The following is a 17,865-nucleotide window of genomic DNA, read 5'->3' on the forward strand; positions in this document are numbered from 1 at the left end:
TATATATATATATATATATATATATATATATATATCAGGGAAAAAATTACTTTTATTTCACATGAGCTCTTTTTCAAGTCTGTGGAAAAAATAGCTCTCGTCAAAAATTTTATGGGAGCTATTTTGAGCCTCACGGGAGCGATTTCGGAGGTTTGAAGAGCGAGTCGCTCATCGCTCTCGTGTATTTTGTACCCTGATATATATATATCATATTATATATCTAGGGTCATAGATATACTTAGTCAGTCGTGGGTGGGCTATTTAACGAGAATGTCGGTGTTGACTGCGTTCACGTTGCTAACACGTTACAGGCTCTACTAGAGACTCTGGTCTTCACCCTGCCCTACCTCGTGGACCTGCCCAACGACTCGACGACCTCCGTCTACTCGATCATCCTGTACTGCCACGCTGCGACGTGGCTCTTCATGCTGCTAGCAGACGCTTACCTCGGCCAGCAGCATCGCGTGTCGCGGCGTAACGGATACCTGGAGTTCTACAGACGCACGAAACTCATCCGCAGAGCTCCTCTGGTGTTCTGTTCCGCAGGTACGGAAAATCTCAAACATCTACGCTTCTATTTTATGAATAACTGCTGACACAGTTTGATCTAAAGGTTTATCTTGATTATATGGGGAGTAATTTATCACATGACATATTTCGTAATCAGAACATATACTGTGTCAGCTATTTTATGTGTAAGCCAGTTGTTCTGTTTGTCCTGTTTGTTTCTGACTCGTGCCAGTGTTTGTTACAGCCAACGTACTGCTTCTGGTGGTCGTCGTGTTTCTAGCAGACTACTGCAGACTGGACGACCGTTGTGCTGGTACGCTGTTCACTCGAACAAACTATCTACAGATCATCATCTCTCTCGAGACTGTGTGCGTGTGTGCCTGTCTCTTTGTGTACCTCGGTAAGCACAATTTGTTTTATTTTATAGTAGAATTCCCCGTAATTTTGCATAATAGATGCGTGTGCGTGTTCCGATCGACTGATGACGTATTTCCCCGTATTTTTACGTGTTAACATTTACCATGTTCCTTTTGCCATTTCGGCGTAATGGCGGTTTTTCAGCTCATTTTGTGATAATAAAATGCATGTATAATGAATGTGATGGAAGCGCGGCGGCATTGTAAAGAGCACGGTTCAATTTATAAAGCTTTGGTAACAGTTGTAACAAAATGCTCGAATGCCTTTTGTCCCCCCCCCTATAAATTTTGCTAATTCTGATGGGACATTTTATTATGTAAATAGTCAATACATTTGATTGTCTGATCAAGTTTAGTCAGTAAATTAACTTGCTAAAAAAGTAGTTTGACTTCGGCCGGAGCCGATGCAAACAGAACTTCGCAAATCCTTGCATGTCTAGAGATATTGATTTTTGGCAGTCTATGTCAAGCGCACTGAAGTCTGCTCACTGGCTGTATGCAGCATCAGACACTGTCTGCAGTGTGTAGACTTTAGTAATACATGTTACAATTTAAGCGCATGTCGCAGTTGCACTGGTTCAGGTCTATGCGTTCGCACACTCAAAACGGCTATACATTTTTTGTGGAATTGCTAAAGATTTGGTGCGTGCACACAGACGCACACCAACACAGACACGCACACCAACACAGACACGCACACGCACACCAACACAGACACGCACACCAACACAGACACGCACACGCACACCAACACAGACACGCACGCACAAACGCCTGCACACAAACACGATTGAATATGAGAAGTAGGAACCCTAAACGAAGGGTAGTTGTGCGAGTTTCGTTTAGTAGCTCATCGATGATGCGTCGAATGTTGCGATAAAAATTTCAGTCCGATTGTTTCTGTGACGACGTGCTGTTTCGTTGATTTCAGTTCAGACGATCAAGTTCAATAGTGAAAAAGCTTGCCCAGATGTCCAACAGGAGGAGCTACTGTCGCATTACATGCAGTCCCATGTCAACAGTTCAGAAATTGGATTCAGGTATCACTGAAGAAATATAAGGAAATGATTCCAAATTGTTACATATTAATGCGTATTGAGTTTAGTGAAGAGCATAAGAACTTATTGCTTACACAATATGTTCTGATATTATTGTGAGATATGTCATGTAATAAATTACATACCATAACATCGATATAAACCTGTAGATCAAACTGTCATCAGTTATTACCTCCGCCCAACGGAGTTGGAGGAGGTTATGTTTTCGCTCTCGTGTGTTCGCGTTAGACTGGTACTCGCTCCCACCTCGATTCCCCCATCAAGTAACTAAGCCGAGAGGTGGGACCGGATACCAGTCTGGTGTTCGTGTGTTCGTGTGTTCGCGCGATCGATATTAGCGCGTCAGCCAGCGAGCCAGCCAGCCAGGCAGCACAGCGAGCCAGCTCGTAACACATACATGTATGTTACATGCTGGCGGAGGTATGCACTCTCCGTGAGTGCACTCTGTCTAGTTCATAGAGTAGCTGCGTACTGCGTAGATGTTTTAGATAAGTAAGTGTGTCTTCGACAACTTTATCATTATGATTTTCCTCACACATTTTCGTTAGTAAACTGAACAACACGTTGCTATCACGTAAGATTTTTTACCGGGAAGTCGCCACATCGTTAGATAAGTCTAAACGGCAAAGCGAGTGATATGAGCGGTCATTGCTAACACGATTCTTGTCACCCACTGCTGCCAGACGCTGCATGTACACAATTGCCCGCGTTCTAATGTCGACGACGATGCGTTTGTTTCGTCGCAGGGATGACAATCAGCTGGACGACGTTCTGGAGAAGCAAGCCGACATGATTCGCTACCTGCAGCAGCACAACGCCAACCTGGGCAAGCGAATCATCAAGCTCCAAGCACAGCTGCAGGCGCCCAAGGCCTAACGCGCCGCGAGTGAGTTCTCTTGTTTGCACCGCCGCGTAAGCTCGCTACGTGGGGGGGGGGGCGCCCAAGGCCTAACGCGCCGCGAGTGAGTTCTCTTGTTTGCACCGCCGCGTAAGCTCGCTACGTGGGGGGGGGGGCGCCCAAGGCCTAACGCGCCGCGAGTGAGTTCTCTTGTTTGCAACGCCGCGTAAGCTCGCTACGTGGGGGGGGGGGCGCCCAAAGCCTAACGCGCCGCGAGTGAGTTCTCTTGTTTGCGACGCCATCTTTGCTTGCTGCACGGTCAGCGTGTGTGGGGGGGGGGGAGCATAAACATGATGTAGAGTGGGGCTCATCTTAACTCTGTATATGTCCTGTAGTGTCCCCCCGCTCACCATACCGTCGGCGGGGTGGCGTGAGCGTGGCGTAGCATAGAGATCGTTTTACTCTGTTTGTCAGCTGCGGTGCACCCATTCACCACGCGGTGGGGAAAGCATATTATTATATTATTTACAAAGCGCAGCTACATTATAACATGCATGATAGGAATATTATAGATATGTATGTATATATATATATATGTGTACATAGGGGTGTAGTTCACATTTTACACTGTACATACACGTGTTTTTTTGTATCCAGGAAGACAGTTTGTTATCAACATGCAGACACTGATCAGCTTGCTTGACATTTTTTTATATCACGCTTGTTGCAGTGTGGCTGTACTTTGTAACTACCGGGGAACACCGGCTAAGATCAAAAGTCGTTTGTCACGTGTCGTGTTTATTTCAACTGCTTTAGGATTGACATTTAGTTAATCAGCTAAATTACCAATTATATATCAGCTTAATTAATGGACACTGATGTTAATTAATGTAGAGCGGTTTCGTGTTACACATTTATTGTAAGCTGTCTAACTTTTAAACTCGTTAGTATTTTATAGATTGACGACAGTGCCATCTGTAGTGAAAAAAAATGAATTTTACATTTTTATTTATTCTATTCCATATTCTTGCAGGTATTAAGAAGTTCCTGATGCATATTTGAAACGAATAATGGCTGCATGGTAAGTCATTCTGTGAGTGAATGTAACTGAGCAACGGGGAACAACTGTTGCTGGAAAAAGAAGATTGAACTCGGAACGTGAACAAGAAGGAGTGAACCCACCTGCAGTGGGACAACCATGAGTTATTAATTAATTCAAATGTGAAAAGGGCAGCGTGTGCTATACTAATGCTAAATGCGATAGATAGCTCTCGCCATTTTACACAGTTTCTAGCTCACATCCTTAATTCTCCTTATAGACGAGTTAAATATGTTATGCCAGCCAGTTCATCTTTCGAAAGAGAAGTTGTCCGCTAGCCATCCTTGGCTGAACATTCAGTTCTGATGAACTAAGCATACATCCTGACTGTTTTGTTGGAGTCTAGACTTCGTACCAGCCAGTGTAAACATTGTAAAGGAACTGTTGTTACTATCGACGGCTGGTTTGGTCAAGGCTGCTCGTGTTATGCGTAGTTAAAATTGTTATTTGAGCTACGCAACGGTTTTCAATGTTTGGTATCAATGAGAGATGAATAAGATGGCTGTGTTTAAAACTTGGCAGTGGTCGTTAATGGATGACATCATTGTGCGTCGTTTTCGAGACAAAACGGCCAATGGTTCCGCCATGAATAAACACTAATGACCAGGGGCCCGTTGTCAGAAACAAAATTAGTCTTAGCTTTAGTCTTAACATTAACTTTATGATGTTTCTGACAACGGGCTCCTGGTTTTGAAGTCCAAGTAGTTATCCATTTCTAATAGCAATTGAACAATTAAGCCTGGCATGTGGACTGATTAAAATCTAATAATTAAAGTTTTAACTATAATAGGATGCAGCACCAGCCACGCTTGTCTCTTCTCTTAGACCGTGTTTTGAAGAAAAAAATCATGACAACGGTTATTCCTTACGCATAGTATGTATAAATTAAGATCAAGGTGTTATTTAATACAGTAGTGCCTGCAGTTACGAGTAAAAGCGTAAATGGATAACCACGCAGCGTATTTACGGTAACAATCGCAATATGTACAATTGAATGTGAGCTGAGGGAAGTTCTGTTGCAGTTTGGTTGAACTATACGTGTAAAGTCAATAATGTAAAGCTACCAGTAACTGTACTACTGTGTGTATCTAAGTTACAATCTCAGTCGTAGTAGGACTCTGCGTTTAACGTCCTAACGGGTCATAAGTAATACTATAATGTAAATGTGAATGTTATGTTAGGAATAACATAATTATATACTTTATTTAAGATCGTGTGGACGAATGTTGAATAAGTGTTGCTCCATAATACTGTACTAGATCGTAGTCGTACGGTACGGTACGGTACGGTAAGTCATGTGATTTTCCTTGTTTCTCAGTTAAAATCCGATGCAGTTTTTCCTAGCAATGGCTAGCATACTTAAGTATACGATTGCCGTGTTCGCACGCGTATTCATGTGCTCTGTATCCTTACTGTTAGGTACAATAATGTTACCCAACAAGAGTAGGGGATACATTTGTGCTCCCTACTCTTGTTGGGTTACATTATTGTACCTAACTTACTGTGAAGTAAAATAAGGGATCTAAATGCTGGACGTGTCGTTGAAATGGTATGAATGGACGGAATTGCTCTACTGGGTGATTCTTACACTTCATACCTTCGTGTGCAGGTTAGTACATCCGTGTATATAGAAAAAAATACCAGCCTTATTATATACGGATCTGTTCTTCAAACAATGTCTTCCAGTTTGTCCGTGTGCATATCAGTTGGAAGTTACAAAAGTCTATGCTCTAGACACCATGCAATTCAGCAATGTCAGCAGACATAGCCGTAAAGGATGCTCATTTGTTTACCACCGAGTGCATGTACAGGTTGACCACCGATATTCAGGCATCCTTGTGATCGAAGCCATGCTGGACCACCATTTTTTTCTAGACCATCTAATCTATATGTGGTAACCTCTGATAATTCCATTGGCACCTACTACCGGTTAGCTAAACAGCTCACACTAGGCACCTATATACAACACCTCGTAAATATTAGTCTTCAAAGTCCAAGGGACTATATATCGAAGACGGAAAGAGACAAAGTTGATCCAATAGACAGATCAACACTGCAGATCGCAGTAGAAAATCTCAAGTTTGCAACTAACTAAAGAGGAAGGGAGAGAATTCCAATATGGAATGACGGAGTCAAATAAGCTAAACTTAAAAGGGATCCTTTGAAGATGGCATGTGTCGAAAGTAATGATCACACTTAGTTGCTTGAAAATAATGCAGTGAGACAGTACCTGCATAACACGTCACAGCAGCGAGAAGGTAAACTACTACAGTTGAGGAGCCAAAAATCGTGGGTCAACCTGTAGGCAGAAGTTCATCCCAATTGCCTTTGTAATTGTCTGTATATATATTCAGTGGTTACTATATACATATATACATATATACATATACATATATATATAGTAAAGGTTATAGTGGTTGTTGTACAGTCTTGTTTGTGCCGTGTTCAGGTCTACTATTCGGCGAACTTTTTCGATTATTTCAAAGGCAAATTGTGTATCATTTGAACGGAGAGGATCTGATGATATGGTAAAGTGAATATTGACGCAGATAGGTCGGTTTCATGAGTTGTTTATGACAGTGTTGTCAGTGTTAATATTAATTTCCATTTACTCCTCAGTTCATGTATATATCTGAACTTCATGTATATTAAGAACATTGCGTCAATGTTTAGCTTAGCTTATAGTTGAGCCTTAAATCTGTACACTTATTGAAAATTAAATGCTAACGCAACAACAAAATGTTTGACGTCATGTTTTTCCCCTTAATGAAACGAGTAGAGAACGAAAACACAAACACCGATCATAGGTTTAAATATTCAGCTTTCTTGAAGTATGAAGCTTGACAGTGAAACTACACAAAAGCTGCGTAATGCTTGGTTTATACAGTTGAAGGCTAACATCGTGGCTGTTCTACCGCGCAGTAACGTACGCGAGCCACCGCCACGCGCGTGGTCATCATCGACCTTGAATCAACCGCTCTCTAACGACTTGCCTCCTTTGACATGAAGGTCGTTCGTCACGACCTTCACACGACCTTGTTATTATAAAACGGCACGCTCGAGTTCACAATCATTCAATCACCTTATCTATAAACGCATTTCGAAAGTATTCATTTTGTAATAAAAGAGACAGCCCCACTTTGAGATGACATTCTCGACTTCAAATAAAAAGCTAAGCGTTTGCTATTCAACATGGCGTAGGAGATATCGAAGATGAAAAATCGAATCGTAAATTTTGAATCAAATCGAGTCATCGAAGCTTTAATCTCTGCGCCGCTTTCTTCGGGTTTCGAAAAAACATTGGCAACGCAGAGACAAAAGTCGGCGACGACCGATGAACGTACTCTTGTTTGAAAACACGTCATTATGTAGATGCAGCGGTATCTTGGAGCCATGCAACACGGGGAAATACAATGGAAACCGCAAAGAGATGCCTGCTCCATGACAGCGAATTTCTACATTAGCACTATTGCAGTTGCAGTATACAAATGAGATGAGAGTGTGTGAGGTCGGAAAGTTGGCCACATTTAAGGCATAGACATTTAGACGATTTAACAACAGTATAAAAGTTGAAATTGTTGCTGAATCGGACACATCACACAGAATGGTAAAATGCAGACGCTCGCTCTTCATGACCATTCACATGCATTGCCGCCTGTGATTAAAACAAGACAAAAAAAAACTCATCTCAGCTCTTCATGCATAATTTCTAATCCTGATTATAGACGTTCCTTGCATTTAATTACTGAATTACCTGTGAATTGTGGCAGAATGAACAGTCTAACCGCTATCCAGCCCATACACAGTTATGCCACATCATTGAACCAGCTATCTGAAGGACTCCATTCCCCCTCCTTTACAACGCATCACTTTCTTACCAACATGTATATTGTAGGTGGGGGGAGGGAGGGAGGGAGAGAGGGAGGGAGGGAGGATTTACATATCAAAACCCGTGTACGGCTCATAGAGCTATTACTCCCTATTGTAAACAAAAACCCTTTTCTACTGTAAAGTTTGGTTTTCACCTATAAACAGACGTGTAGTGGAGCGATAGTAGAGGCTCTCTGTGTAAAGGACAGTGTGTAATAACATAATGGCCCAAGACAAGTTGCACTGGCTCTTCGTAAAAACAGGCAGTGGGCTTGTAGACACGTGCGCGCAGTGAGATATATAGGTAAAATGGGCGTGCTGATGTAGTCTTAAAATGGATCGGTTAAAAACTCTGTTACAAAAATAACCACAAACTCAAATCACTATATACAAGGTTGCTTCGTCTTCTAAAAGGTATAAAATACTCACCGACCCTGCCACCACGATACAGCTAGAGGAGGTGGGGGGGGGGGTCCAGTCTGTTCCACAGACCTTATATCCCTGTTGGGACGCAGCAGCAGCATTTACACTGTGATGGAGGATGCAACACATTGCCCAGGTAGGTTTATTGTGCGATGATCATGGCTTCGTTAAAAATGGCAGTTAACAGTTTTACTGACGTTACCAGCTCTTTGAACGACCGACGCGGACACGTTTATAGATAGATAAGAGAGGCGACCGGACAACAGTGGCAGGGCGGTTAACACAACAGAGTAAAAACAGAAACCGTTTGCGAGTTAAAAAGATGCAGCTTGTCATTATAGCAATGCGTCTCGTCATTAAAATTCACAGGTTGTTGTGCCTCAAGTATATATATATATAGATGTATGTATGTATATATATACTCAGTAGTAAAGTAGTTAACGTATGAGGGGGGGGGGACCCCACAGTTGCTGCTATTACGCTGGCATGCATGATCAGTGTTGCCAGGTCATGACGCAGGGACATAGATGGGTAGGTGTCAGTCAGCATAGTACTAACACAGGCGTACAAAACTCCCCTGCATTGCGCACGCACGCCATGCCCATGCCGTCACAGCTCACACGCACGCACGCACGCACTCACACAGAACAGGTCGTGCGGCAACGCGGAATACGCGAGTGTAGCGTAACCGTGGCAACGCTCATCGTAACACGGGTACGTCTCTAGCCAGTACGAGATTTCGGTACATCGTTGAATCAGCTTCACGAGGAGCGGCTATACGGGGGTTCCCTCCCACGCGCGGCGTACGCGCACAGAGCGACCCGCCTCTAGGCATCATCATCCTCGTCGGACACTTCACGGACAGACTAGCGATACTCGATGCATTCTGGCAAGACTGCTAAGCAGGTGAACGGACGAGAGGCGTGTGTAGGGGGTGGGTGTGTGTAGGGGTGGGGGTGGGTGTGGGGTGGGGTGTGTGTAGGGGTGGGGGTGAAGCCGTGACTTGGATGAATGCGCCAGTGAGATGCACACGAACAAAGTGGCAAATCTCTACACGTGTATGCATGTGTGCATGCGTGCGTGCGTGTGTGCGTGCGTGCATGCATGCGTGCGTGCGTGCTTGTGCGTGCGTGCGTGCGTGCGTGCGTGCGTGTGCGTATACAAGCCATGGTACGGCCACATCTGAACGAGAGGCTGTGAACACTTGCTAACTCCACACTGTGATGTTGTGTATGGTGGCTCATGCGGTTGGCTGCTGTGGGAGGGGTACTCATGTGTGTTAGCCACACAGCCACCCTGACGTCACGACGTTAGCTAGCCACACAGCCACCCTGACGTCACGACGTTAGCTAGCCACACAGCCACCCTGACGTCACGACGTTAGCTAGCCACACAGCCTCTCGTGTCAGATGTGCGCGCTACCACCTACGCGGGGGTGGGGGGAGCACGTGATGATGATGATGACGTCACAAGCTGGATGACAACGAACACAATGAGCAGCACAGAGCAGACGATCTCCCGCTACCCGCTACCGCTACCGCTACCCGCGCGTCGAGTTACCGCACGTACGCCGGCGCCGCGCGTCCACCCTCACTGCGTCACTTCATTTGAGCAACCAGTTTTTAGTCCCTAGTAAAATCTACGTAGACTGCCGCGTGCATCACGAGTAAGCGTCACGCGCCTGCAGTGCGGGGCCCGAATGCGACGCGCACGCGCCAGTCTAGAAAATCTCTCTACGCTACCTTAATTACTATGTTTTTTTATACAAGCACATGCAAAAGCAGACTATGATACAAATTACTTTACAAATGCTCAGCGCGACCCCATGTTTCCCATGTGTCCTTCCTGTAAGCTCTCGCTCTCTCTCGCTCTCTCTCGCTCTCAAATTCACTTCGAAACACCAACCAGCAAAACAACCATCGAAAGCACATGATGCAAAAATTGTCTCTCCGCCTCGGAGGAGAACATCGAAAGGAACAAAGTTGAATTTACATCATCAGGTCCCCCGCAAAATCACTGGCTTTCTCCTACGCTGCAGCCCACCCTCCTCCGCTCTCTCAGAGCGACTATAGTCATTCCTCTCCTATTTCATTCAAGCTTCTTAGATTAACTCGCGAAAGGAAGCGACCTGATAGTGCTCGAAGGTGGCGAACGTCATTTCATTTCGGATTCAGTAATCACACAACCCTAGTTACACGCATCACGACGCATCCGCGCATACACTCACGCCACAAAGCAGCGGAAAGCTACGTATGTACAGTGAAGAGCATCCGTGGGGGGGGAGAAGTAGTATGGGTCACACTGGTACTATCTCTGTTCGGCCTACAACTGTCACGTTGGTCATGGTGGCTGAGGTAAGATTGAAACCCGAGGTGTGCAAGAGAGACGGCAAAGAAGCTCGAAAGAAGAAGTTTGCAAACAAGACCGCGCCCTCCACCCCCTGAGGAAGCAGTGGGGTGCCTGGGATCTACCCCCCGGAGGAGGGTTGGGGAGGCTTCTTTCTCGTGTCTTTGACACCGCGCAAACTGTGGACGTCGCAGGGAGCCACGACGAGAGTTCGGCGGAAAAAACTCCCGAGTCGAGTAGGCACCAACTCGTTCCGTTGTCGTGTGGTAAACGCGAAGGTCAGAGTTCGGATTTTTATCGACCACATCCTTTCCTGCACTCGATGACGAGCAGAGCTTGATGAAGAGAGAGCTTCGTCGCCGTCGCCGCGGCAACGACGCGCGGGCAGCATCTTCGTCCCGGTTCCTTCGCGCGGATCACACCCTCCTCCTCGTCCTCCTCCGTGCACCGGCGTCTTCGTGGGGCCCCGCTGGGGGCACGGCCGTTATCGCACCGGCTGCCTGTTGGTTGGGTTCTGTTCTTCACATGTCGTCTGCCTTCCCCGGCGAGCGAGTCTGCCTGCCGCAACACGGGGGAGTCCGCCCCGTGAGCGAGCGAGCACACACGACGGCGACAGTCTCGCCGCGTGTAGATGGGCGCCCGAGCGAGAGAGAGAGAGAGAGGGAGCACGAGCGGGGGAAGGGAGGGCCGCTGCTCTCTCCGCGCGCCGCGTCCTGTGGCGGGAAGCTGTCGGCACGGCGACACGGTACTACCAGTGTTCACCGCCTCATCCTCCCTGCGCGCGGCATCGTGAGGCGACTCCATCCAGCCCGGAGGAGAGGAACGCGCCGCGCCACGCCCTCTCTCCCCCGCCTCCTCCCCGAGCCGTCGCGGCGCCCCCTGGCATCGTCGCCGCCGCACGATGAGGAGCGTACGTACGAGGCGCCTCCTCCTCCTCCTCCTCATCCTCCTCCTCCTCGCGTAATTCACTAGCACAAGCGCGGCGCGGCACAGCCGTCGTTAATGGCTCGCTACAGGGCTTTGTACGCACACGCCCACCATCGGTGAGTCCGTCTCCCCCGCCGCGTGCGTCGCCGNATTGTACAGCATCTTCACGAGAACCTCTTCGTATACTATATATCACACCGGCCCCATATATTATTCACTATCCCGCGCCTCCACTTCACTACTTCAGCATAGCCGCTATCGGCGGCGCCCATACCCGTATGCATCTAAGCTCGGTGTCACTATATACTATACTATATATAATTAGATATAATATATATACACATATTAAATAAAGCCGACCACGGTGTTGTGTCGTGTGTCGTGCGGTACATTGAGACATGTACAAGCTTGGCAAATGCACGTGCCCGAATTATGAGCGTAAAAGAGTTCACAGTCGGTCGCTCTCCTCCTCACATCAGCGGCTCGCACCTCCTCCTTGCACTCCTCCCGCATCAACTACACACAGGCGTAAAAACGTTAACCTAGCACAAAGCCGCGCGGCAGCGGCAGCAGCCGTCGTTACTGCTCCGCTAAGCAAGCTGGCTTTGTAAACGGCACCGCCCACTCCACACACGTGCAACCGGTACGAGGTGCCGCTCATCACCCCCGCGGTGCGTCGCCGAACGAGACAGATTGACCACGACAAAACGACGGACTGACGGCCTTCGGCTGCCTTTCCGCCCCCGCCCACGCCGCCGCGGAGACCCACTGCCGCGCCGACGCCGTCCAAAAAAGCCGACGACTCGCAGCCGACATATCGGCCGCGACGTACGGATCAGTTCGAGGGTAGGCAAGCGTCCCCCAGTACGTGACCGCGTGACGGGGCAGGGCGACGCCGTACCTCCGCCCTGCGACGCTACCTGTCGAGCTACGAAGGTCGAGTAGCCGGAACCTGCGCGCCGGGTCCTCTGCGGGAGGTACTGCTAATATATGGCGTCTTACTAGCGCGCCGCGGTCGGCTGTAGGCCGGCTGGTCTGCTGGGCGGCGGCCGCTGGTATGGAGGAGGGGCACGTGAGTTGCCCGAACCGGCGAACATGTTTATCGGCCGCGTCTGCCGTGCACCCGGCGGGTCTACGGCGGCAGCCAGCGCAAGCGCTGCAGCGGTGGCCGCCCACCCTCGAGCGGGTACCTCCTCCGTCATCGGTGTCCACAAGGCCTATGGAAGACAGGTGGTTGCTGAGCGTCTGGTCTCGAGACTAAGCGTTGCTCGATATGATATACGGACGGGCCGACCGCCCGGGGTCCGCTCGACTGCACGGCAGGCGGCGCCCCGGTCCGGCCGGCCGGCACGGCAGAACGGCACGCGGCCAAGCGACGCACGTGTAACTGTAGTGCCGGTGCGCTGCTGCTGGCGCTATGGCTGGCTGCTCACTGGCTGCGTGCCGGCCCGCGCACCCCGCGGCGCCGCGCGTCGTCGCACTCGCCATGGCGTGCTGTGCATCCCCCGGGAGCTGTATCCGCGCCTGCCGTCACTCAGCCTCGCGTCTAGACCGCGGCTGCGAATCTGGTGGCACGGTGTAGGAGTGTGATGGGATCCGAGCGCTGCTCGACCCCGTTCGAACCCTTGACGGACCCTGCAACCAACGGCACGACGACAAACAATACAATCAAACCAGACGCCATTAGACGGCTACGAAAAAAAGGTTCTCTGTTTCGTCTCACGAGCTTCTATTCGCGGCGATGTTATTGTACTATTCGCGGCGATGTTATTGTACTATTCGCGGCGATGTTATTGTACTATTCACGGCGATGTTATTGTACTATTCGCGGCGATGTTATTGTACTATTCACGGCGAATGTTATTGTAACTATGTTCACGGCGATGTCTTTCTGACTCATTCGCCTCATGGCCGCGTATGTTATTGTACTATTCGGGCGACTGTCTTACTGTTACTATTCGCCGGCGATGTATTGTCCTATCGCGGCCGATGTAGTTGTACTATTCGCTGGCGTATGTTATTGTACTTTCGCCGGCCGGATGGTTATTGTAGCCTATTTCGCGGCCGTATGTTATGCGTACTACTTCACCGGCGATGTTCTGTACCTATTCACCGGTCGATCGGTTATTGTACCTATTGCACGGCGATGTTATTGTACTCAATTCAGCTGGCGATTGTTATTTGCTAAAGGTATCTATTTCGCGGAGATGTTATTGTACCTAATTCCGCGATGTTTATTGACCTATTCGCGGCTCGTGATGTATTGTACGTCGCAACGTTACCAATTACTTTATTTTAGTATTATTATATATTTTGTTATTTAATTACGAATCCAGCGAATTGAAATCCATTGTGTGATGTTACAAATTGTGCGTCTGCCTTAATGTGCCGGGTGCGCATGCGGAGGTCGTGCACGTATTCTCGTTTCGTCGTAACAAAGCGACTCGGCGCACCCGGGCCCTCACGCCGCACGCGGCGTTTTTTTCGACGCGCACACCCCAGCCAGCGCACATGTAGCTGTGACTTGATGTTTTCTCACGGACGGGAACTGTTTATATACTTCCGGCTTAAACGGAACGTGGGAGACGCGTGCCCTCCGCCTCCTTAAACGTTCGCAGCATAGGAATCAAAAGGTAACCGCAACCAAGCCGATCATGCGAGAAGAGTCTGAGGGATCCGGCATGTCCTGATCTGTTCAGATAAACTAAACCATAACAGCAATAGAGCATGTGCTCATTTTTGATGATTCATCGCGATCCACGTCTGCGAAGTTCTGCTTTGGACATGAAAATTTTACGTATTCGCCGAAGGCCCGTGGGTCCGCTCCTGGAAATGGAACTACTACTATAGGTACGACCAGAATTTTTCACAGTGCGTCACAGACGGCACTCACCCCGACCCTCTCTCTCCCAGATCCCTCTCTCTCTCTCTCGCTACCTCCCTCCCTCCCCCTCTCTCTCTCCTTCTCTCATCTCTCTCGTTCCCCTCCGTCATCTGCTCCCTCATACCCCCCCACTCCTCTCTCTCCTCTCTCTCCACCTCCTCCGCCCCTCCCCTCCACTCTCCTCAACTCCTCACCCATCTCACTAACCTCACTCAATCTAATCCACGTCTCCAACCCCACCTCCTTCCAACCTCTCACTCTCCTCTCTCATCTCAAATCATCACCATTCACAACCCCCCACACCCACCCACACTCCCCAGGCCTGTGTTTGTGGTTACGCGCAAGGCTAGAAGACCCCACACCCACAAATAATTCCCTGTCAGTCCGTCTCTCCTCGCTTCTCCCGACCTCGGTCTGTGTGAGTACGCACCGTACGTCCCACCGATGGAGTGGTTTTTAATTCTCCCGAGAGGGTCACCAGTCTCTCTCTCCTTCTCATTCTCTTCGCTCTGCGGATCTCTGGCCTCCCTCCTTCACGCTCCTCCCACAGACCTCGTACACCCTCTCTCTCTCCTCCTCTCTCTCAGGTTCTCTCTCGGTCTCTCAACCGTGAAGGTCGCTGCCTACATTGTTCGGCTGCCCGGTCAATCCATAGGTCGCAGGAACTGGTTGGCTGTCGCATTGGTCGGTGTTTGTGCTTTCCTCGATGCCGTTCGTCCGCCGCGGTCCCTTCAAGATTGCAAACTTAATGCTGCACCACAAAGAAACGACAGTTCTGTTGCATTACACGTAGATGGTCCTTAGGCAGGTATAGTAGCTTAAGGGACCGGTACTAGAACACTTTCAGGCAGTAGTAGAATTCAACTTAGGCAAGGTAGTAGACACTTAGGCTGTAAGTGACCACTTTAGCAGGTAGCTAGACACTTTAGGCAGGTAGTAGACCTTAGGCAGGTAGTCAGACACGTTAGTCATAGGCTAGTAGACACGTTAAGCAACGTAGTAGAAGCACTTAGGCAGGTAGTAGACACTTAGGCAGGTAGTCGAACACTTAGGGCAGGTAGTCACCAGACCACTTGGGCAGGTACACGTAGGGCGAAAGTCTTTCAGAAGATCCAACATTACGTTCCGATGTCACTTAGAACACTTTAGAGAATAGCGTTAGTAGCATGCCACATTAGGCAGGCTAGTAGAACCCTTAGCAGGTAGTAGACTAGGCCGTTAGCCCAACTCTAACGACATTGTGCGCGCACAAGCACCTTCCGGTTTCCATTGTGATAATGCAGCATGCTTAGAACGCGCCAGAAACATAAAATGTGTGGATACGACTGATGAATACTACTGTAACTAGATCTGCAGTTATGCCATTTTTGTCCGCACAAAACAGTGGGCCGCCAGCAGGTTAGCACCGAGGGTTCGATAAATCGACTAAATCTGCACGTTCGTCGCCTGAACAACCGTCGTCGTTAGCCCAAAAACGTAACCTTAAACGCACCGTTATGACTAACACTCCTTCTCCTCGACCTTGCCTTCGGCTCGCCACAACCATGACACAGCGGCTCCCGCCAAGCAACCAACAATGATGTGACTCGGTTCAACGGCTGCCGGCACAACCGCTTAGCGATCCGTTTGAACCAAATCCCAGCTTACTCAGATTTAGACTCAGACGTGTCATCAACCATAAATTAGTGGGTACAAATGAGAGAAATAATTTGAGGAAAAAGACTTGCCCAGCACCTGACTCAGGCTCTCTTAAGTGGATTGTCTGTTTAATGTTTTACTTCAAACTATTTTTTTCCATCTTTTATCCCTATCTGTGGCGCAAAATGGTCGTGGTTTTTTAGGATATATTTTTTTTGAACAGTGTTTACCTCCACAGTGTCAACAATCTACAACTCTCGTCAAATGCGAGTACATGCACATGCGTGCAGCTGTGCGTCTGTGTCTAAATAGTGTATGTAGTGCCGTTGCGCATGCGTGCGCATCTGTGGTTTGTGTCTTGTCTTGGTGTCTTGTAAATGTGTATGAGTGCGTCGCATGCCGTGCATCTGTCGTCTGTGCTCTGTCGTCTGTGTAAAATCGTGTCATGTGAGTGCATGTACCTCGTCGTGTAAGATGCGTGTGTTGCGTACCTGTGTACCTGGTTGACGAGCGCTTCACATGTAGTTGCATAGTACTGAGATTTTCCCCTTCGATCAAAGTCCAGAAATGCCGAATAATAATACTTGAACTTGAGGTAGTCGGAGACGAGTGTCCGGCCGCTCGCCGCGCGCGCCCGCCGGGTCTCCCCGTCTTCCACCCCAACCACGGTCGTGAATTGCGGGAGCCCGCAACCTTGTAACTAGCAGAGAGAAAATCAATCGGTTGTTGTTCTCGCGGCAGAGTGACCGGCGCGGCGGCGGCGGCGCACGACGGCGCTCGCTTTGAAGCCGAGTGCGGAGTCGCCCCGCTGGTCGCGTAGTGAGCGCGGGTTATACAAGCGAGCGTCCTTTGTTGACAGGTAGGTCGTGTGTCGTGGGGTGGGGGGGACACTGGCCACGCATGGGGAGATTCGTGAATGAAGGTAACAAGAGAGCAGTAAAACGTGGCGGCAGGGCTACAAGAGCCGTCGTTGCTGAATGTGGGGGGGGGTGTTCAAGAGCGTTTGTGAAACGTTGGGGGGGGGGGTACAGTACACGTAGGAAACAGTCGATGACGTTTCTGCAAACGATATCTACGAACGCGAACGTGTTTCTCTCTCTCTCTCTCTCTCTAACCGTATGTTCGTGGCTGAGAGGTTAATTTATGAAATAGCAGAACGCATCTGTTTCTAAAAATAAACAGTGAGTGAGCTGGAGCGCGATACAGAACACAATGTGAGCTACGTACGAATAAAATGGGATTTAAAATTTACGATGAAACGTATAGGTCTTAATTAAATTATGATACAATAAAATATGTGGGTGTGGGTGTGGGTGTGGGTGTGTATGTGTATGTGGTTGTGTGTGTGGGTGTGGGTGTGGGTGTGGGTGTGTGGGTGTGGGTGTGGGTGTGGGTGTGGGTGTGGTGCACTGTTTATGACGTTTTTCAGCCATATTTAGAATACGTAACATTATACTGTTTTGTATCTTAAGGAATATATATCAATCACAGTGCTAAGATTACCACTATCTAAAAGTAGCTAGATAATGCACCATAGTCACGCATGCAAGCACACGCACGCACGCACGCACGCACGCACGCACGCACGTACGCACGCACACACACAGACACACACGTACACATACACACACACACACACGTACACATATACCCACCACCCCCACCCCACACGCACGCACACACGTACACACACACTCGTACACACACACATATGTAGTACGGTGTTTTAGCATTGAGACAAAGATATGGGGAAGTCCGACATATTACCCTGGAAACAGTTCGGGCGACACCGCAGCCTGCGCGCGCGCCCGTACGCACACACACACGTACACGTACACACACACACACACACACAC

General features: G+C 48.6%; 1 protein-coding gene across 1 annotated transcript in view; it reads left to right on the plus strand.

Moving 5' to 3' along the window:
- LOC106817720 (transmembrane protein 192-like) overlaps positions 1–5,957 on the plus strand; it is a gene marked incomplete at its 5' end in the record, with an annotated part of 6,782 nt that extends 825 nt beyond the window's left edge. The window contains 5 exon segments of the mRNA XM_014822409.1: positions 312–546; positions 755–910; positions 1,858–1,966; positions 2,731–2,870; positions 3,856–5,957. Of these exon segments, the coding sequence (XP_014677895.1) occupies positions 312–546; positions 755–910; positions 1,858–1,966; positions 2,731–2,860 (630 nt within the window).
- Between the last annotated feature and the right edge of the window lie 11,908 nt (positions 5,958–17,865).

This window comes from Priapulus caudatus, unplaced genomic scaffold (assembly GCF_000485595.1).
Source record: "Priapulus caudatus unplaced genomic scaffold, Priapulus_caudatus-5.0.1 Scaffold1840, whole genome shotgun sequence".
Classification (NCBI taxonomy): Eukaryota; Metazoa; Priapulida; class Priapulimorpha; order Priapulimorphida; family Priapulidae; genus Priapulus; species Priapulus caudatus.